At 46.4% G+C, this 21,097-nt stretch overlaps 2 protein-coding genes across 4 annotated transcripts in view; both read left to right on the plus strand.

Moving 5' to 3' along the window:
* Positions 1-21,097, plus strand: part of gpatch1 (G patch domain containing 1) — an 81,809-nt gene that overhangs the window by 51,805 nt on the left and 8,907 nt on the right. The window contains exon 12 of the mRNA XM_043707501.1: positions 5,935-6,090. Coding sequence (XP_043563436.1) covers positions 5,935-6,090 — 156 coding nt within the window. The remainder of the gene's footprint in view (positions 1-5,934; positions 6,091-21,097) is intronic.
* The window catches only part of cebpg (CCAAT enhancer binding protein gamma), a 36,451-nt gene that overhangs the window by 3,599 nt on the left and 11,755 nt on the right, over positions 1-21,097 (plus strand). The window contains exon 1 of one of the 3 annotated variants that reach the window (XM_043706502.1): positions 6,070-6,090. The exons of 1 other annotated variant lie outside the window; for it this stretch is intronic. The gene's annotated coding sequence lies outside the window, so the exon portion shown is untranslated. Of the gene's footprint in view, positions 1-6,069; positions 6,091-15,659; positions 15,797-21,097 lie in introns of those variants that run through there. One more of the 3 variants, XM_043706501.1, reaches the window with a different exon arrangement.

A 21,097-nucleotide genomic window follows, 5' to 3' on the forward strand; every position in this document is an offset into this window, starting at 1 on the left:
CCCCACGTCCACCCCCCACACCCCACGTCCACCCCCCACACACCCCACACCCGCACTGATCAGTGGTCGTCAGTATGGTTTTGTCATTGGGAGTTCATGCCTTACAAATATAGTTTGAGTTTTTTTGAAGAGGTCACAAGGTCTCCCAAGGAAGACTGATAAAGAAGGTAAAAGCACATGGGATCCAGAGTAACTTGGCAGGCTGGATCCAAAATTGGCTTAGTGACAGGAGACAGAAGGTTCTGGTCAAAGGCAGTTTGTGAGAGTCGAGGCCAGTGCCCAGTGGCCTATCAGAGGAATTAATGCTGGGCCCCTTATTGATTGTGATATATTTTGAGATGTTGAAGATGAGAATGTGAGAGATGAAATGATTAGTAAGCTTGTGGATGACATGAAGATTGACTGGATGGTTGACAGAGGGTGAATGTCCTGGGTCACAGGAGGATATAGACGATTTGGTCAGGTGAGCAGATCAGTGGTAGATGGAATTTAACCCTGATAAGTTTGAGATGAAGTAAAAAGTCAAGGGAGTACACAATGCACTAAAAAACCCAGAGGCACAGAGAGATGCTGAGGTGCTTGTTCCTTGAAGGCAGCAGGACAGGTTAGGGCTACACAGTACTTGCCTTTATGATTAGATTAGATTAGATTAGATTAGATTACTTACAGTGTGGAAACAGGCCCTTCGGCCCAACAAGTCCACACCGACCCGCCGAAGCGCAACCCACCCATACCCCTACATTTACCCCTTTAACCTAACACTACGGGCAATTTAGCATGGCCAATTCACCTAACCTGCACATCTTTGGACTGTGGGAGGAAACCGGAGCACCCGGAGGAAACCCACGCAGACACGGGGAGAATGTGCAAACTCCACACAGTCAGTCGCCTGAGTCGGGAATTGAACCCGGGTCTCTGGCGCTGTGAGGCAGCAGTGCTAACCACTGTGCCACCGTGCCGCCCACGCCATGAGTTAAGGCATAGATTATAAGAGCAGGAAGGTTACGTTGGAACTCTACAGGACTTTGGTTAGGACACAGTTGGAGTACTGTGTATAGTTCTGATCTTCGCTCGACAGAAAGGATTTGATTGCACTGGAAAGGGTCCAGAAGAGAGAGATGACCTGGGATAGAGTATTTCAGCTTTGAAGAAAGACAGTATAAGCTTGGGTTGTGTTCTTTGGAGCAGAGAAGTTTGGGAGACACCTGAAAGAGATGTACAAGATTGAAGAGCATGAACAAGGTAGGCAAAAAGCAGCTTAGTTGAAGGATCAATAACAAAGCATAATTTTAATGTGAAAGGCAGGAGGTTTAGAGGCGATTTGAGAGAAGACTTTCTCACCCAGTGGGTGGTGGGGATGTGGAATGTCCTGCTGGGGAAGGTACTTAAGGCGGGTAACCTCAAACCTTTAAAATATACTTGAATGTTATATTTCAAATCCTTGTTTATATATCCTGTCCATCCCCTAATGTTTTAATAAAACTTTATAAGGTCACCCCTCAGCCTCCAATGCTCCAGAGAAAACAGCCCCAGTCTATTCAATCTTTCCCTATAGCTCAAACCCTCCAACCCTGGCAACATCCTTGTAAATCTTTTTGAACCATTTCAAGTTTCCCAATATCCTTCCTATAGCAGGGAGACTTGAATTGAATGCAGTATTCCAAAAGTGACCTAACTAATGTCTGTATAGCTGCAACATGACCTCCCAACTCCTGTACTCAATGCACTGACCAATAAAGGCCAATGTACCAATTGTGTTCTTCACTACCCTGTCTACCTGCGACTCCACCTTCAAAGAACCTGGCTTCTTATTTTTTTTTTAAAGTTATTCCCGGACTTTGTGGTTAAACATTTCAGATTTTAAATTTTGTTGGACAGGTTGAGAAAGTTATTAATAAACTATACAACCCAATCTCAACAGCCCTTTAAGGTAAAGAATGCCACTGATTTTAATATTCTCCTGCGACTCCACCTTCAAAGAACCTGGCTTCTTATTTTTTTTTAAAGTTATTCCCGGACTTTGTGGTTAAACATTTCAGATTTTAAATTTTGTTTGACAGGTTGAGAAAGTTATTAATAAACTATACAACCCAATCTCAACAGCCCTTTAAGGTAAAGAATGCCACTGATTTTAATATTCTCTGAGAAGAAATTCCTCCTCATGTCTGTCTTCAATGTGCGACCCCTTATTCTGAGAATATGCCCTCTAGTCCTAAACTGTCCCTCAAGGGGAAAGGACCTCTAAATGTAAAAGATCTAGAGACCTGAACATGAACTAAAGACCTTTGACTTTAAAGACTAGTATCATTCGCCAACTTACCAATCAACTGCTTCCCTTGTTAAAATGAAAGTGTGAAATTCAGAAGGCGTATGGTGTGTTAGCTTTTATTGGGAGAGGGATTGAGTTTCGGAACCTTGAAGTCATGCGGCTGTACAAAGCTCTGGTGCAGCCGCACTTGGAGTATTGTGTACAGTTCTGGTCACTGCATTATAGGAAGGATGTAGAAACTTTGGAAAGGGTTCAGAGGTGATTTACTAGGATGTTGCCTGGTGTGGAGGGAAGGTCTTAGGAGGAAAGGCTGAGGGACTTGAGGCTGTTAGAAAGACAAAGGTTGAGAGGTGACTTAATTGAGACATATCAGATAATCAGAGGGTTAGATAAGTTGGACAGTGAGAGTCTTTTTCCCCGGATGGTGATGGCTAGCACAAGGGCACGTGGCTTTAAATTGAGGGGTGATAAATATAGGTGAGATGTCAGAGGTAGTTTCTTTACTACCTCTAGTAGTAGAGGTGTGGTATGCACTGCCTACAACAGGAGTAGACTTACCAAATATAAGGGCATTTAAATAGTCATGGGATAGGCATATGGATGAGAATGGAATAGTGTAAGTTAGATGGGCTTCAGATTGGTTCCACAGGCATCATCGAGGGCCGAAGGGCCTGTACTGTGCTGTAATGTTCTATGTTCTCTTTTGTGGAAAAAGTGGTAAATGGGAATTTTTAAAGAAATGAAGCAGTTGTCACTAATGGTGTTCTGTATAATTTGGCCATTCGTGGGATTGAGTGTCACTGGCTGGGCCAGCATTTGTTCTCCTTGAGAAGTTAGTGGCGAGCTACTTTCTGGAACAGCTACTACAGTCTGTGTGCTGTAAGTTGACCAATTATACTGTTAGGGAGGGACTTGATCCAGTGACAATGAAGGAACAGCAGTATACTTCCAAGTCAGGATAGTGAGTGCCTTGGAGGGGAATTTGCATGGGGTGGTATTCCCCATGTATCTGCTGCCCTTATCATTCTTGATGAAGTGGCCGTAGGTTTGGAAGGTGCAGTTTAAGGATCTTTGGTGAATTTCTGCAGTGCACCTTGTAGATGGGACACACACTGCTACTGAGCATCAGTTCAAAATCTATCCTGTTTTGCAAAGTGACAGCGCTGTGCAACACACTGTAAGGTATTCTCAATGTGAAGGTGGGGTTTTGAGTTTTCCTCCTTGTTTCCCCTTACCACCTGCCACAGACCCTGTCTAGCAGCTCTGTCCCTTAGGACTTGATCAGCTCCATCAGTAGTGCTACTGTTGAGCAACTTTGTGGTGAGTATTGAAATTCCCCACCCAGAGTAATCTTTGTACCCTCCGTGCTTCCTCCGGTGCTGTTCAACATGGAAGAGTACTGATTCAACAGTGGAGGGAGGATGATACTTGTCACGTTTAAAGTGATGCCATGAGACTTTATGGAGTCCAGAGTCAGTCTGAGGACTCCAAGGGCATTAAGCTGACTATATACCACTGTGCTGGGTATGTCCTGCAGGTGGGGCAGCTCATAACCAGTGATGATAGTGCCTGGGACATCGTCATACTGTCAGAATTGTAACTTAAAGATGATGTCAGGCTGTTGGTTAACTAATTGTGGGACAGCCCTCCCAATTTTATCACTAGCCCCCTGATGTGTTAGAGAGGACTTTGCAGAGGTATCAGTTGTTTCCTGTGCCAGGTAGTCCATCTGGTTTCATTCCATTTTTGAGATTTTCTAATGATTGGATTTGAGTCAGCTATGTAACTGTTAGTCTGAAGTCACATATAGGCATGACCAGGTAAGAATGACATCCCTCCCTGAAGGACTTCAGTCAAATACCATTTGACAGTGGTTTCATGGTCATTAGACGTTTAGTTCCAGGTTTTTTTTTTAAACTGAATTCCATTGTTTGCTGTTAGGGATTCAAATGCAGATCCCCTGTCTCTGGATTACTAAACCAGCATTAGTACACCATAGCTGAAAATGTGTTGCTGGAAAAGCGCAGCAAGTCAGGCAGCATCCAAGGAGCAGGAGAATCGACGTTTCGGGCATCAGCCCTTCTTCAGGAATCTTACTGAAGAAGGGCTCATGCCCAAAACGTCGATTCTCCTGCTCCTTGGATGCTGCCTGACCTGCGCTTTTCCAGCAACACATTTTCAGCTCTGATCTCCAGCATCTGCAGTCCTCACTTTCTCCTATTAGTACACCATAGCCTGTACGCCATCTAATCTAAAAAAAATGATTCCACTTTCCTATCCACACAGGTGCAGCAAGTGATTTGGAAGGAAAGTGGAATCATTTTTTTTTAGATTAGATTACATTACAGTGTGGAAACAGGCCCTTCGGCCCAACAAGTCCACACCGACCCGGTGGGAATTGAACCCGGGTCTCTGGCGCGGTGAGGCAGCAGTGCTAACCACTGTGCCACCGTGCCTCCCGAATCATTGCTGTAATTGCAAGGTGTTTGGTGTGTGAAAGTAAGGAGGTCTTGCTGCAATTCTGAAATGAGTTTTCTTCTGGCTGTACAAAGTTACAATCACACAACACCAAGTTATAGTGCAACAGGTTTAATTGGAAGCACTAGCTTTCAGGGCACAACTACCTGATGAAGGAGCAGCGCTCCGAAAGCTAGCGCTTCCGAATAAACCTGTTGGACTATAACCTGTTGTTGTGTGATTTGTAACTTTGTACACCCCAGTCCAACACCGGCATCTCCACATCATGACTTCTGGCTGTCAGGTGTTCAGCACCAGTGACCAATAGACCTATTTAATCAATTTCCTCAATTGTTGCACCAGATGATGCTCCTGCCCCAGAGGGAGCACTGCCAGCACCAGGAAAGCCACCCTCCCCAGCCCGGTACGGCTTTGTGAAAATGGGATTGCTGATTGTTTTCCACCTCCTTCTGTTCATGCTACTTCTCATCCTTTTCAGCAGTCTGGTTCTTCTCTAGCTGTCTGATCATTTCATTACACTTTCTAGATATTTTGTAATTTTGGTCCCTTTACCTAAAGAAAGATAGACACAAGTTAACAAGCTGAAATCTAGATGAGGGTGTTTGTGGCTAAAACCTAGTTCTTGTAGTTTGAGTTAATCAGTGTGTGAAATTGAGCCCAGTGTTGTCCCAATGTATGCATCAGGACTGTGCAGTACAAGTATTGCCCAATTCACTAGAGGCTGTCTCTAATAAACTGGGACAACTTGGTTGTTGTGATTTACTGACATTATATGAGAAATCAGAAACAGTGCAGTGTCCAGATCTAATCCAGAGAGGAAGAGTGATTCAAGCCTGCTGTGGATTTGAAGATCAAATGACATCAATTTCTTGAGAATGATATTACATTTCTTAACTTGTCCTGAGATTAGGCTGGAGCCTTGAAGTGCTTAGTGTTGAGCTCAGAGCAGAGGAATGGCGAGTTGAAGGGTGGGGATATCTGTGAACTGATACTGCTGTCTGTATCCTTGATGCTTGCTGATGGAAACAGTAGTTGGGTGTTGCATCATTACTGAACGTTCAGTGAGGAAATTGTATTGCTCATAGCTACCTGGCTAGTGGTTGGAGGACAACATAATTCTATCAATGTGCTCACTCAGTTTGCTATCTCCATGCCTTTGTTTTTACGTAATTTTGTGTTGTGTACAGCTTGTATTACTTCAGCTTGCTCCCAGCAGCGATGACACAGGTGTAAGCAGCATCACCATTTCTGAGGTGTCTTTCCCCTTTGAAACAGGAAAGTGTGGTTTCATTGGCCACCTCGATCCTGAGCTCATCACCTTGGTACCCAAAGATGACATGAAGGTTTGTAACGCTGGGCTATTTATTTCTTTATTTTTCAAATTTTTTACCTAAGAATCGGTACCTAGATACATTTGCACCCAAGGTAGCGCAGTAAGTGACAACTATAAACATTCTGCTGTAATCAGGAGTACATGTGACAATGAAGCTCATTGTAATTCCATGGTTTAAGATTCACCTGCAAAATATCACCAAACCATGGACAGCACACAGCCTCCATGCTGCAACCAAGGTGATGAGCTCAGGATCTGATTTGGTTTAGTGGGATTTTTTGTTGTTGTTGGCTCCTCCCTGATCTTATCGATTGCAATACTACAGGTGAAAAATTCAAACCGTTCTTTCATAAAGCAACTGGAGTTGAAAAGCATAATCTAATTGTTCTGAACAGTTTTATTGGATAGAATGGAATTTTTAAAAAGAATTCTTCACAGGATGTGGTCAGCGTAATGATTGTAATGAGGTCAGCCAGGTGGACATTATAGAATGAGTTTTCAGATTGGGGCTGTCAATCTATTCCAATCAGGGAGCCCTGGCTGACAGATATAAACAGGAGCATCTCTGTTCACTCTGAGAGCTGGCTGAGAGGAAGTCGGACCAGTGTAAAGTCCTGTGCAAGTGTAAATAAAGGTTGACAAGGTGACTGGAGCCTGGCCTCTGTGGAGATATTTCAGTGGTGACTAGAAAAAAACAATACACTCTCTCGAAGAAATCCACTCGCAGTAGTTGTCTTTAAGTTGAGCTAAACATTTCTGGCATCATGCTGGTATTTGGGAAGTTTGATCCTGCTGTCCAAGTCTGGGCCCAGTACGTGGAAAGAATGTGCAATTCTTTCTGGGCATCTGACATTGGGGCAGATGAATAGCAATGTGTAATTCTCCTGACAGCTTGTGGACCCGCAGTTCCTTCAGTTACTAGGGGCCTAACTTTCCCATAGACACCAGATACTAAAACCTTTCAAGAGTGGATGGATTTAGTTAAGGAATATTACGACCCCAAGTCTCCCCTAATTCTGAGATGCTATCAGTTTTACTCAGCATCTCGAGAACAGGGAATCCTTATCTGGATTTTTGACTAAGTTAAAATGACTGGCAGAGGCTGTGACTTTGGTTTAACCCTTCATGAGATGTTGAGAGGTTTTGTTTGTTTGGTGTGTGGGATTAATGATGCAACCATGCAAAAGCGCCTACCAGCTGATGTCCAACTAGACTTCAGACAGATACTACAACCAGCTTTATCCTGGGAAATGTGGCAAGTGGAACAGATGCATTGCAGGGTATGCCGATGGAAGTGGAGATCCTCGACACTCTGACTGAGCCTGAATGAAAGCAGTTGTATAACTTCATTCGGGACGTATCCTGAACAGAGAGACTCTAGGTCAGCCCACAGTAAAATCCCAAAACAAAGCCAAACAGTTTAAAGTTTCTTCAGCATCTGGGCTAGTAAGCCATTGTAATTGCTGTAGACTCAAGATAGCAAAAGGATCCCACTGGGCCTGAACTGAGTAACAGGGCTTATAGGCTGATATCCAGGAGCGCGCACGCCATCGAAAGGCCACCTATATCTGGTTTGAAATATGTAAATTCCTTAACAACATTCAAATCAGAACCAATCAAAACAAACATCTGATTAAATGGTCACCTGGTTCTAATGGAGGTTGATATTGGTGCAGCTGTATCAATGATTGCAGAACCAGTCTTTAACAAAATTCTCTCTGGACTCCAACCCTGAAGTTTATGTAAGACTTCTGTTAGACTGAGAGCCTATACAGGGGAACCTTTACGGATTAAGGATACAACTTCAGTTTCGATCTCTTCTGAGAAGCAGCTGGTTGAGTTCCAACTGATTGTAGTAAAAGGCTCAGGCCCAGGGTTGATGGGGTGCAGTTGGATGAGAAAGATCCACATAGATTGGCTCAACACTTTTCGATGAGAAACTGTCAACTTAAGTGAAATCCTGAAGGTTTTCAGGAATGCCAAGGGACTATCACAGGAGCCAAGGCAACCTGTCATGTTGATCAGGAAACAATTCCACGAACCTGCAAGACCTGCCCAGTGCTATTTGCCTTCCAGGCAGAAATCAGAAAGCTGGAAAGGGAAGTAATCATCAAACCAGTCCAGATTGTGGAATGGGCAGCACCAGTCGTACTGGTTGTGAAGCACAATGGGTCAGTTCACCGTTGGGGGGATTGTGAACACATCGCTTCTCACAGCTGGATAAATAGCCAATTCCTCCCATAAAGGACTTGTCCACCAAGCTGGCAGGGAGCTGTCCTTCAGGAAGTTGCACTTGAGCCGTGCGCATCTGCAATTGCAACTAGATGAGGAGTCCCAGAGCTATGCTGCAATTAATACCCAGAAGGGTTTGTATCAATGTATGAGACAGCCTTTTGGGTTATTCTTCAACTGTACCATTTATCAGCAGAGGATGGAGAACGTTTCACAAGGTCTACTCAGGTCATTTCTCCATGGCGGGCATACACCTCAGAAGGGAATCATGTGTTCCAGGAAGGCCAAGTGACTCTTCGTGGGCTCCAGAGTCAACAAGACCGGGTTACACCCATTGGAAGATAAAGTGAGAGTGATCAATGGTGCCCTGGCTCCCAAATCTGAACAGGAGTTTAGGTCTTTCCCTGAGTTGGTGAATTAGCCTGGAAAGTTCATATGTAACCTTGCCTCTATCCTGGCACCCTTAGGTCTGCTATTGGAAAAGGGTCAACCTTGGAAATGATGTGGAGATGCTGGTGTTGGACTGGGGTGTACAAGGTTAAAAACCACACAACGCAAGGTTATAGTCGAACAGGTTTAATTGGAGGTACAAGCTTTTGGAGTGCTGCTCCTGACAACCAACTGAAGGAGCAGTGCTCCGAAAGCTAGTCCTTCCAGTTAAGCCTGTTGGACTATAACCTGGTGTTGTGTGATTTTTTAACCTTGGAAGTAGTCTCATAGCCGGGATGTAGCCTTCAGGGAAGTGAAGAGGCAGCAGCTATCATTGTCTAAGGTGATGGCACATAGTGATCCCAAGTGTGATGTAGTGTTGACATGCGATACCTCCCTGTGCAGTATCAGAGTAGTGTTGGCTTACAGATAGCCCAAAGGACAGTAATGCCAAGTACAGGGGAACCTCGATTATCTAGACTGAGATCGGCGGGCACTATTTCATTTGGATAATTGATTATTCAGTTAATCGATTAAATTCAAAGTTTGTGAGAAGATTTGTAGCTCGGGTGCTTGTTGCTGTGGTTCTGTTCGCCGAGCTGGAAGTTTTTGTTGCAAACGTTTCGTCCCCTGTCCAGGTGATATCCTCAGTGCTTCGGAGCCTCCTGTGATGCGCTTCTGTGGTGTTTCCTCCGGCATTTATAGTGGCCTGTCCCTGCTGCTTCCGGTTGTCAGTTTCAGCTGTCTGCTGTAGTGGCCGGAATATTGGGTCCAGGTCTATGTGTTTGTTGATGGAGTTTGTGGATGAGTGCCATGCGTCTAGGAATTCCCTGGCTGTTCTTTGTTTCGCTTGCCCTATAATGGTAGTGTTGTCCCAGTCAAATTCATGTTGCTTGTCGTCTGCGTATGTGGCTACTAAGGATAGCTGGTCGTGGCGTTTCGTGGCTAGTTGATGTTCATGGATGCAGATCGTTAGCTGTCTTCCTGTTTGTCCTACATAGTGTTTTGTGCAGTCCTTGCATGGGATTTTGTACACTACGTTAGTTTTGCTCATGCTGGGTATCGGGGCCTTCGTTCTGGTGAGTTGTTGTCTGAGGGTGGCTGTTGGTTTGTGTGCTGTTATAAGTCCTAGTGGTCGCAGTAGTCTGGCTGTCAGTTCTGAAATGCTCCATTACAGCCCCCCCCCGCCCCCCCAAAATAGCATGCGTGCACACAGCAAAACACACACAGACATACACCTTTTACATGCAACTTTTTGTCAGGTTCCACCTTTCCCCTGTACTGGACAATGCTGGAGAGATTATCTGGGGATGGGGGTTTTAGGGTACACCCCTGTGTAGAACTCCAGGGAAAGTGTGGGGAGCGGGGATAGGCGGGTGGTCAGTCATTCAGAGTCCAGACACCATCTCCAATCGATGTCCAGGACGTTTCTCATGAGCATTTCAGTAAGCCGAGATCACTTTTAATCCCTGTAAGCAAAATACATGATCACTGTTGGAAACACATCTTTGATGTAATGTTTCCATCGGGACCTTGAGATCTCCAAATCGAGGTTCCTCTGTAGTGTGTGCTTCCTGGACTTCGACTGATGCAGAGTGCATGTGTCCAGATCGAGAAAGAAGGTTTGGCAATCATCTTTGATTTGAGGAAGTTCCACCGATACCTGTAGGACATAAATTTGTAATAGTGAGTGATCACAAACCCCTGTTGGAGGGGCTGCTCTAGGACAGGGGTGTGCTGCCTGTAGCTTCAGGTTGATTTCAGCGGTGGCTTCTTATTCTGAGTGTGTACAATTACAGGCTGGAACACCGTCCTGGGAGGATAAGGGGCAAATGCAGCTGCTTCCCACCGACAGATACACTAGTACTGGCAAAATTGAAACAGTTGGTAGCGAGGGTGAAAATAAAGGGACTTCACAACCCGAATTGAAACCTTTCTGGACCCAGCGAGACCAAATTGCAGTAGAGGATGGCATTTTCTTATGGGGACAAGAGTGATTGTCCCAAGCAAAAGTCTGGTTGAACGCCAACAGTGTGAAACAGTATCAGGAACGCTGATGCTGGACATGACTCCTTTAAGCAAAGAGACTGTTTACTTCAGGGGATGAAGATTAGTGCAAAACCACACAAATGACCCGACATGGGTAAGAGGCATGGTTGCCATAAGGCCACGTCCCGTGAGGTACAAAGTTTGGGTAAGTGAGGCAGTCCTGAACAAGCACATGGACGCTGCGATAGCTGCAAAGTTGTAAATGGGGCAGGAGCAAAACATACCTAGCCCCTTAGAACAGCTGGAAAAGCTGCTAGAAACCAGGGGTTCTCCCCTCCGTCTTGTGTCGGAGAGAGCTCAGAGTCTAAGATGGACGTGGCAGATGATGCAACTTCACCTTTACTGCCTGAAGAACACATTGGATTTCTTCCGAGTCACTCTGGTCATAAGTGGCAAGCTACAGTCCAGTACGTGCTGCCTGTTTCGAGGCTGAGTTGGATGAACGAGACTCTGCAAAAACGTCCCGAGAGACAGACAGACCTGGTAACAATAGGGTCAGCCAGGTGGACCTCATACAGTGAGTTCCCTGGTTGGATCAGGTGAACAGCCCCATTCAGGGAGCCTTGGCTGATAGATACAAACAGGGGCTCTGTTCACTCAGAGAGAGATGGCTGTGAGGAAGCCGACCAGAGTCTAGTACTATAAAGGATGGCTTGGTGACAGGATACTGGTCTCTGTGGAGTTATTTCAGGTATCACTAGTTAGTCCAGTAGTGATTGCCCGGAGGGCATTAGAGTGTGAACCATATTGCGGAGAGCCAGGGTGAGAGGCCACACCTTTCTGTGTCTCGAAAGGGCATTAGTGAAGCGGTCAGTTTTTCCAATAATCGGCAGCAGCTTCTTAATTCCAGATTTTTATTGAATTTAAATTCCACCATGTGCTATGATGGGATTTGAATCCTGGTGCCCAGAACATTTACCTGACACTCTGCATGAATACTCTAGCAATAATCCCTCTAGGCCATCCAGCCTATGTGAATGCTTTGTTCTGGTACCACCGATAACCAATGCTGCAGACTTTGACAGATGTGCAGGTGGTAGCCTAATCAAAGGTCTCTGATTATATCCTACGCTGCATGTTATAAGCCTCCAGGACTCTGGGTATGTTTAATGTTCCATTTCGACCGGGAGCTACTGCTGTTTTGACTGTATGGTAACTGCAAGTATTAGTGCTTGTCATCAGTTTGCCAAGCTGATATCTGCTGACCATGGCACTGAAGGATAAATACTGTAATCATTCCAATAATCTACGTGATGGTCATACATTTGCAGCAATGACGTGTCCTTTGCTATCTCTGTATGGCAGTGTCACTGCGGAAGGACCTCCTGTGACCAACCTTCACCTTTTCTCTGTTTAATCTCCAATTTTTTAAAAACCCTATATAGACAGCTGTCTGTCTCTGTCTCTGTCGCGCTCTTTCTCGCTCTCTCTCGTGCTCTCTCTCTCTCTGTCGCGCTCGTTCTCTCTCCCTCTGTCTCTGTCGCTCTTTCTCTCTCTGTCGTGCTCTTTCTCTCTGTCGGGCTCTTTCTCTCTCTCTGTCGGGCTCTTTCTCTCTCTCTGTCGGGCTCTTTCTCTCTCTCTGTCGGGCTCTTTCTCTCTCTCTGTCGGGCTCTTTCTCTCTCTCTGTCGGGCTCTTTCTCTCTCTCTGTCGGGCTCTTTCTCTCTCTCTGTCGGGCTCTTTCTCTCTCTCTGTCGGGCTCTTTCTCTCTCTCTGTCGGGCTCTTTCTCTCTCTCTGTCGGGCTCTTTCTCTCTCTCTGTCGGGCTCTTTCTCTCTCTCTGTCGGGCTCTTTCTCTCTCTCTGTCGGGCTCTTTCTCTCTCTCTGTCGGGCTCTTTCTCTCTCTCTGTCGGGCTCTTTCTCTCTCTCTGTCGGGCTCTTTCTCTCTCTCTGTCGGGCTCTTTCTCTCTCTCTGTCGGGCTCTTTCTCTCTCTCTGTCGGGCTCTTTCTCTCTCTCTGTCGGGCTCTTTCTCTCTCTCTGTCGGGCTCTTTCTCTCTCTCTGTCGGGCTCTTTCTCTCTCTCTGTCGGGCTCTTTCTCTCTCTCTGTCGGGCTCTTTCTCTCTCTCTGTCGGGCTCTTTCTCTCTCTCTGTCGGGCTCTTTCTCTCTCTCTGTCGGGCTCTTTCTCTCTCTCTGTCGGGCTCTTTCTCTCTCTCTGTCGGGCTCTTTCTCTCTCTCTGTCGGGCTCTTTCTCTCTCTCTGTCGGGCTCTTTCTCTCTCTCTGTCGGGCTCTTTCTCTCTCTCTGTCGGGCTCTTTCTCTCTCTCTGTCGGGCTCTTTCTCTCTCTCTGTCGGGCTCTTTCTCTCTCTCTGTCGGGCTCTTTCTCTCTCTCTGTCGGGCTCTTTCTCTCTCTCTGTCGGGCTCTTTCTCTCTCTCTGTCGGGCTCTTTCTCTCTCTCTGTCGGGCTCTTTCTCTCTCTCTGTCGGGCTCTTTCTCTCTCTCTGTCGGGCTCTTTCTCTCTCTCTGTCGGGCTCTTTCTCTCTCTCTGTCGGGCTCTTTCTCTCTCTCTGTCGGGCTCTTTCTCTCTCTCTGTCGGGCTCTTTCTCTCTCTCTGTCGGGCTCTTTCTCTCTCTCTGTCGGGCTCTTTCTCTCTCTCTGTCGGGCTCTTTCTCTCTCTCTGTCGGGCTCTTTCTCTCTCTCTGTCGGGCTCTTTCTCTCTCTCTGTCGGGCTCTTTCTCTCTCTCTGTCGGGCTCTTTCTCTCTCTCTGTCGGGCTCTTTCTCTCTCTCTGTCGGGCTCTTTCTCTCTCTCTGTCGGGCTCTTTCTCTCTCTCTGTCGGGCTCTTTCTCTCTCTCTGTCGGGCTCTTTCTCTCTCTCTGTCGGGCTCTTTCTCTCTCTCTGTCGGGCTCTTTCTCTCTCTCTGTCGGGCTCTTTCTCTCTCTCTGTCGGGCTCTTTCTCTCTCTCTGTCGGGCTCTTTCTCTCTCTCTGTCGGGCTCTTTCTCTCTCTCTGTCGGGCTCTTTCTCTCTCTCTGTCGGGCTCTTTCTCTCTCTCTGTCGGGCTCTTTCTCTCTCTCTGTCGGGCTCTTTCTCTCTCTCTGTCGGGCTCTTTCTCTCTCTCTGTCGGGCTCTTTCTCTCTCTCTGTCGGGCTCTTTCTCTCTCTCTGTCGGGCTCTTTCTCTCTCTCTGTCGGGCTCTTTCTCTCTCTCTGTCGGGCTCTTTCTCTCTCTCTGTCGGGCTCTTTCTCTCTCTCTGTCGGGCTCTTTCTCTCTCTCTGTCGGGCTCTTTCTCTCTCTCTGTCGGGCTCTTTCTCTCTCTCTGTCGGGCTCTTTCTCTCTCTCTGTCGGGCTCTTTCTCTCTCTCTGTCGGGCTCTTTCTCTCTCTCTGTCGGGCTCTTTCTCTCTCTCTGTCGGGCTCTTTCTCTCTCTCTGTCGGGCTCTTTCTCTCTCTCTGTCGGGCTCTTTCTCTCTCTCTGTCGGGCTCTTTCTCTCTCTCTGTCGGGCTCTTTCTCTCTCTCTGTCGGGCTCTTTCTCTCTCTCTGTCGGGCTCTTTCTCTCTCTCTGTCGGGCTCTTTCTCTCTCTCTGTCGGGCTCTTTCTCTCTCTCTGTCGGGCTCTTTCTCTCTCTCTGTCGGGCTCTTTCTCTCTCTCTGTCGGGCTCTTTCTCTCTCTCTGTCGGGCTCTTTCTCTCTCTCTGTCGGGCTCTTTCTCTCTCTCTGTCGGGCTCTTTCTCTCTCTCTGTCGGGCTCTTTCTCTCTCTCTGTCGGGCTCTTTCTCTCTCTCTGTCGGGCTCTTTCTCTCTCTCTGTCGGGCTCTTTCTCTCTCTCTGTCGGGCTCTTTCTCTCTCTCTGTCGGGCTCTTTCTCTCTCTCTGTCGGGCTCTTTCTCTCTCTCTGTCGGGCTCTTTCTCTCTCTCTGTCGGGCTCTTTCTCTCTCTCTGTCGGGCTCTTTCTCTCTCTCTGTCGGGCTCTTTCTCTCTCTCTGTCGGGCTCTTTCTCTCTCTCTGTCGGGCTCTTTCTCTCTCTCTGTCGGGCTCTTTCTCTCTCTCTGTCGGGCTCTTTCTCTCTCTCTGTCGGGCTCTTTCTCTCTCTCTGTCGGGCTCTTTCTCTCTCTCTGTCGGGCTCTTTCTCTCTCTCTGTCGGGCTCTTTCTCTCTCTCTGTCGGGCTCTTTCTCTCTCTCTGTCGGGCTCTTTCTCTCTCTCTGTCGGGCTCTTTCTCTCTCTCTGTCGGGCTCTTTCTCTCTCTCTGTCGGGCTCTTTCTCTCTCTCTGTCGGGCTCTTTCTCTCTCTCTGTCGGGCTCTTTCTCTCTCTCTGTCGGGCTCTTTCTCTCTCTCTGTCGGGCTCTTTCTCTCTCTCTGTCGGGCTCTTTCTCTCTCTCTGTCGGGCTCTTTCTCTCTCTCTGTCGGGCTCTTTCTCTCTCTCTGTCGGGCTCTTTCTCTCTCTCTGTCGGGCTCTTTCTCTCTCTCTGTCGGGCTCTTTCTCTCTCTCTGTCGGGCTCTTTCTCTCTCTCTGTCGGGCTCTTTCTCTCTCTCTGTCGGGCTCTTTCTCTCTCTCTGTCGGGCTCTTTCTCTCTCTCTGTCGGGCTCTTTCTCTCTCTCTGTCGGGCTCTTTCTCTCTCTCTGTCGGGCTCTTTCTCTCTCTCTGTCGGGCTCTTTCTCTCTCTCTGTCGGGCTCTTTCTCTCTCTCTGTCGGGCTCTTTCTCTCTCTCTGTCGGGCTCTTTCTCTCTCTCTGTCGGGCTCTTTCTCTCTCTCTGTCGGGCTCTTTCTCTCTCTCTGTCGGGCTCTTTCTCTCTCTCTGTCGGGCTCTTTCTCTCTCTCTGTCGGGCTCTTTCTCTCTCTCTGCTCTCTCTCTCTCTGTCGCCCTCTTTCTCTCTCTGTCACGCTCTCGCTCTGTGTCTGTCGTGCTCTGTCTCTCTGTCACGCTCTCTCTGTCTGTCGCGCTCTGTCGGGTCTAATGTCTCAGAGTAATCTCCATGCGTTCCTTGTGGGGTGTTTGGGATCAGAGGACACAATCACAGAAGCAGGGTTTGCCTCGACAGAGCTGAGGACTGTCTTGTTTGAGGAGGTGATGAATCGGTAGGATCCTTTGCTGCAAACGGCTGTTGAGGCTGGGTCATTACCTATGTCTGAGGCTGGGATGGACACATTTTTAATCAGTGAGGGAATTGAGGGCTATGGGGGAAAAGACCAAAAAATGGAATTGGGGAATGTCTCTTAATTTTATTGAACAAAAAGCACAAGAAGTGCAGAAGCTCACAATCAGAACCGAAAAAGCTGCCAAAAAAAAGTGAATTTTTGCAGCACTTTGTTTTTGGTAAAGATCTGATTGAAAGAATGTTTTTATTCATTTATGCGATGCGGGTGTCACTGACCAGGCCAGCATTTATTACCCATCCCTAATTGCCCCAGAGGGCAGTTCAGAGTCAACCACATTGGTGTGGGTCTGGAGTCACATGTAGGCCAGACCAGGGAAGGACAGCAGATTACTGCCCTAAAGGACATTAGTGACCCTGATTGTCAGGGAAAAAGCAATGGATTCATCATTAGACTCTTTAATTACGGATTTTTATTTAAATTTAATTTCCATGTTGGAATTGGAATCCAGGTCTCGTGGTAATGTCGGCTGAATGGTGGAGCAGTCTCAGTGAGCTGAGCTGACTGCTTCTATCCTACGTCTTGTGGTTTTCTTCAGAGCATCATTAATCTAGCTAAGAAAATGTCTAATCCTGTCAAACTATCAAGATATTATAAAACATTCCAACAATAGCAAATGGGACTCGCCCATTCTGGGACATGGGGCGACGGAGAAATTGTTTGTCCATGTTGTCCCTGGAGTTTCTCTGGTACAGAGTTGTGGAGCTACAATATGTTTGTACATTGCCAGTGAATTTTATTAACCTCCCCTGCCGTGTCATTCTCCATCCTATCCATTGCAATTGTGGGCTGTCTAGAGAGTGTTTTTAAAGCTGTTACACGATAGTGAAGTGGTGGGTGCAGCTTTCTCAGCTGACTAGTCAGTTTGAGATTTCTATACATAACAGATTGGAGATGTCAGTGCCCAGCCACACTGACTCACTGTCACCATGAGGAAGTAGCTGTGAATGCATTGGCCTCAGTGGTGGACATTCTGCTGGTGATAGAACCAATCTAAACTGTTCCCATTTCCAAACCATTAGAAATGTGGGTAGCACAGTGGCACAGTGGTTAGCACTGCTGCCTCACAGCGCCAGAGACCCGGGTTCAATTCCCGCCTCAGGCGACTGTCTGTGTGGAGTTTGCACATTCTCCCCGTGTCTGTGTGGGTTTCCTCTGGGTGCTCCGGTTTCCTCCCACATTCCAAAAATGTGCAGGTCAGGTGAATTGACCAAGCTAAATTACCCATAGTGTTAGGGGCAGGGGTAAATGTAGGGGAATGGGTCTGTGTGGGTTGCGCTTCGGCGGGTCGGTGTGGACTTGTTGGGCCGAAGGGCCTGTGTCCACACTGCAAGTAATCTAATCTAAAAAAAATCAGTATTGGTATTAGCATCTGTGGAAGATTGAAAGAATGTAAAACATACCTCGGCAATCGATCTATTTGGATGTGATATGATACAGGCCAGGCAGGACTTGAAGCTGGATCAGAGGTAGGAACACTCCAACTGTACCCAGTCAACTCTTCCCCATTATCAGTGCTGGAAGGAGTTGCTAGTCAGGAAACTCTGAAAGTACCTTTCTCACTTTGGGAAGATGGCCTGGGGTGAGGAGGGGACAGTAACTGTGTCTCACACTGAGGCGCTGTCTGAGATCAGGTACAAAGGAGCTCCCTGCCTGCACTGGCTACAGGAGTAGTGATTGGGCTGTGGGCAGTCTGGCATTGTAGAAATTAGCAGCACAACAAGAGGCCAGTCAGTCCATCACGTACGTACCAACTGACAAGTAGCCATTCAGCCGAATCCCACTTTGCACTTCTGACTGTTTCTATTACCCTTTCACCCAAGGGACAGCAGTTTCTGAGGGTATGTGAACAGTGTTCTCAACCCAACTTGCTCCAGCTGCTTCATTAATGCTTTTCCTTCTGGTATAAGAGCAGGAGTGAGAGAGCTTTCTCACATTAACAGTATTTAGTTCTATTCCATGGCCCAGGGAATCTCTAATTGGGGGATAGGGAGGAAAACAGGCTCCAGATAATGGGCTGAGATAAGGAGAAATTCTCCTGAAAGCTTTTGCCAATCTATGGAACTCTCTACCCCAGAGGCTTCTGGATGGGCTATTATTAAATATGTTCAAGGCCAAGATAGACAGGGTTTAGGGATCTGGGAATCAGTGATAAAGGTCTGGGAAAGTGATGGAGAAGCTCAGTGTGCCAATTGGTTTACTCCTGTCCCCTTTTATGTTCTTCTGTTCAGATGGCAACTCGCAAGGGAATTGGAGTAATATACATTTAATATCCACCAACACCGCAAGCCAGCATCAATTATATCCACAAGAATAGTTGAAAAGCAGACTGAATGTGTCATCTAATCTTTATATTTTACATTTTTATCTATTTCTAGTGTGCCTGTTGTATATAAATCCCTAGAAAAAGATTGCCCTGCCTTGTATTGGTGCAAGTAAATGAGGTCACCAGAGACCTAGAGGGCTGCCTTCTCTGCTCAAGATATCTATGCCTGTATAGTCCATTCTGTATAGATACCTATGCCTGTATAGTCCATTCTGTATGACTGTATTGCTTTCTCATCACAACTTCATTAATCTGAGGGTCACCACACCTTGGGTGAGGGACAAGGTTAAGATGGTGGGAACTTCATGATAATCTGAGGCATTGCAGGAATCTGTATTGCAAGCCAGCCAACTGAGCTGTTGACAGGAAGTGTATATATAAGCTGGTGTTGTAATGCATTGCAATCAGGAGTAAATTAAAATAAGTTGATGCTGTTGAGAATGCAGTGAAACATTCAGACCCTGACAACTTGTCTCTAACATGGCCAAGTTCAGGTAGGCGCTGAAAGCAGGAACGTTTTGAGTTTTTATTTGCGACTGTTGGCTTTTTGAGGGTGGTGGTTGTTGTGTAGTTTCCTATAACAGAGAAAGATTGCTGAGAATTCTACCATGTTCACAGATTAAAAACCAACATCTTTCCAGTGAGCACAACGATGGTGAGATGCCTGACAAGAGTGACACCAGGAAGCAAACCAGTTCTGGGTGTGACAGATAATGAGGCTCCGTCTGGCACCTTGGTGAACATTGGGAGTTTCCATTCTAATTTTGAAAATGAAGCTGGGATTATCCCAGCTGTTTGACCAATATCTACCCTTCAATTCTTCTTCACTAAAAACAGATTAACTACTCATTTATCTCATTACTGTCCTTGGGAAGCTTTGTCAAATAGTTGTCTGATTGTCTGTGAAAAAGCTTTAGGGTGATTTACCCTATTCAAGGGACAATGCGAATGCAAGTTGCTTTCCCTTTTCAAGCAGTAACAACCTGTCATTGCAAGAATAACTATTTGTTTTAAATGCGGGGGCTGTAGAGATTTAAAAACTCCATTTAAAAAAATGCCAGTTTAAAAGCAATCTCAAGGCATGTGCAGTGCTGTGCTCATTTGTAAAATTCTCATCCTTGGAATTCAAATCCATGCACAGTAAGAGGTTACACCAGGGATTGTCATAAAATACAGTAGCGCAGCGTGGTGCAGTACTTATTGTATGGACTTGCCAGCCTCCATTGCACTGTGCATTTACCCTGGTCTGGGGCTGAGGCACTGCCGAAGCTGCATTACTGCTTTCCAATTGGGAAATGTACTCTCAAACTGAAATATTGTTTCTCTTAAGATGTTTTTAATCTTCCCAGTTATATAATAGAATGCCTTGAATCTCATTAAACATTCATAGGTGCTTGAACATTACCACAAGAAAAAGGTATTTATTCTTTGAGCCACTTGCAGAACATAGAACAATACAGCGCAGAACAGGTCCTTTGGCCCTCAGTGTTGCACCCACCTGTGAACTAATCTAAGCCCATCCCTCGACACTATCCCATCATCATCCATGTGCTTATCCAAGGATTTGTTTCAATCTCCCTAATGTGGCTGAGTTAACTACATTGGCAGGTCGGGCATTCCACACCCTTACCACTCTCTGCGTAAAGAACCTACCTCTGACATCTGTCTTAAATCTATCACCCCTCAATTTGTAGTTGTGCCCCCTCGTATACGCTGACGTCAGCATCCTAGGAAAAAGACTCTCACTGTCTACCCTATCTAATCCCCTGATCATCTTGTATGTCTCTATCAAATCCCCTCTTAGCCGCCTTCTCTCCAATGAGAACAGACCCCAGTCCCTCAGCTTTTCCTCATAAGACCTTCCCTCCAGACCAGGCAACATCCTGGTAAATCTCCTCTGCACCTTTTCCAATGCTTCCACATCCTTCCTGTAATGGGGTGACCTGAACTGTACACAATATTCCAAGTGTGGCTGCACCAGCCTTTTGTATAGTTGCAACATGATATTGCGGTTTCGGAACTCAGTCCCTCTACCAATGAAACCTAACGCATCATGTGCCTTCTTAACAGCACTATCAACCTGGGTGGCAACTTTCCACTAGTAACCGGACTCCAGGCTGAATATTTTCCATCAACCACCATTCGCTGCCTTCTTCTAGAAAGCCAGTTTCTAATCCAGACTGCTAAATCACCCTCAATTCCATGTCTCTGCATTTTCTCTAACAGCCTACCATGTGGAACCTTATCGAAGGCCTTACTGAAGTCCATGTGCACCACGTCAACTGCCCTAGCCTCATTTACATGCTTGCTCACCTTCTCAAAAAACTCCAGGGGTTTGTGAGACATGACCTGCCCTTGACGAAACCATGTTGACTGTCTGAAATCAAATTGTTGCTTGCTACATGCTTATAAACCTGTAGACAATGACGACTCAAAGATCAAGGCCTAAGGCTCCACCATCTCCTCCCTAGCTTCCCCCCAGAGAATCCTCGGTTAAATCCCATCTGGCACAGGGAACTTATCTACTTTCACACCTTCTAGAATTGATAACACCCCTTCCTTACTAACCTCAATCCTGTGAAGTCTAATAGCCCAAATCTCAGTCTTCTCCTCTACAGTATTCTCCTTCTCCTGAGTGAAAGTGGATGAGAAATATTTGTTTAGCACCTCTCCAATCTCAACAAGGTCCACACACAACTTCTCACTTCTGTCTTTGACTGGCCCTATTCCTACCTTATTCCTCCCATACCTATAGAAAGCTTTAGGATTCTCCTTTAGCAGTAGAATAAAGACTGCTCATGTCCCCTCCTTGCTCCTCTTAACTCTCTCTTTAAATCCGTCCCAGCTCTCCATCGCCTCAGCTGAACCATCTTGCCTCAATGTCACGTAAGCCTCCC

Source organism: Chiloscyllium plagiosum, chromosome 17, assembly GCF_004010195.1.
Source record: "Chiloscyllium plagiosum isolate BGI_BamShark_2017 chromosome 17, ASM401019v2, whole genome shotgun sequence".
Lineage (NCBI taxonomy): Eukaryota > Metazoa > Chordata > Chondrichthyes > Orectolobiformes > Hemiscylliidae > Chiloscyllium > Chiloscyllium plagiosum.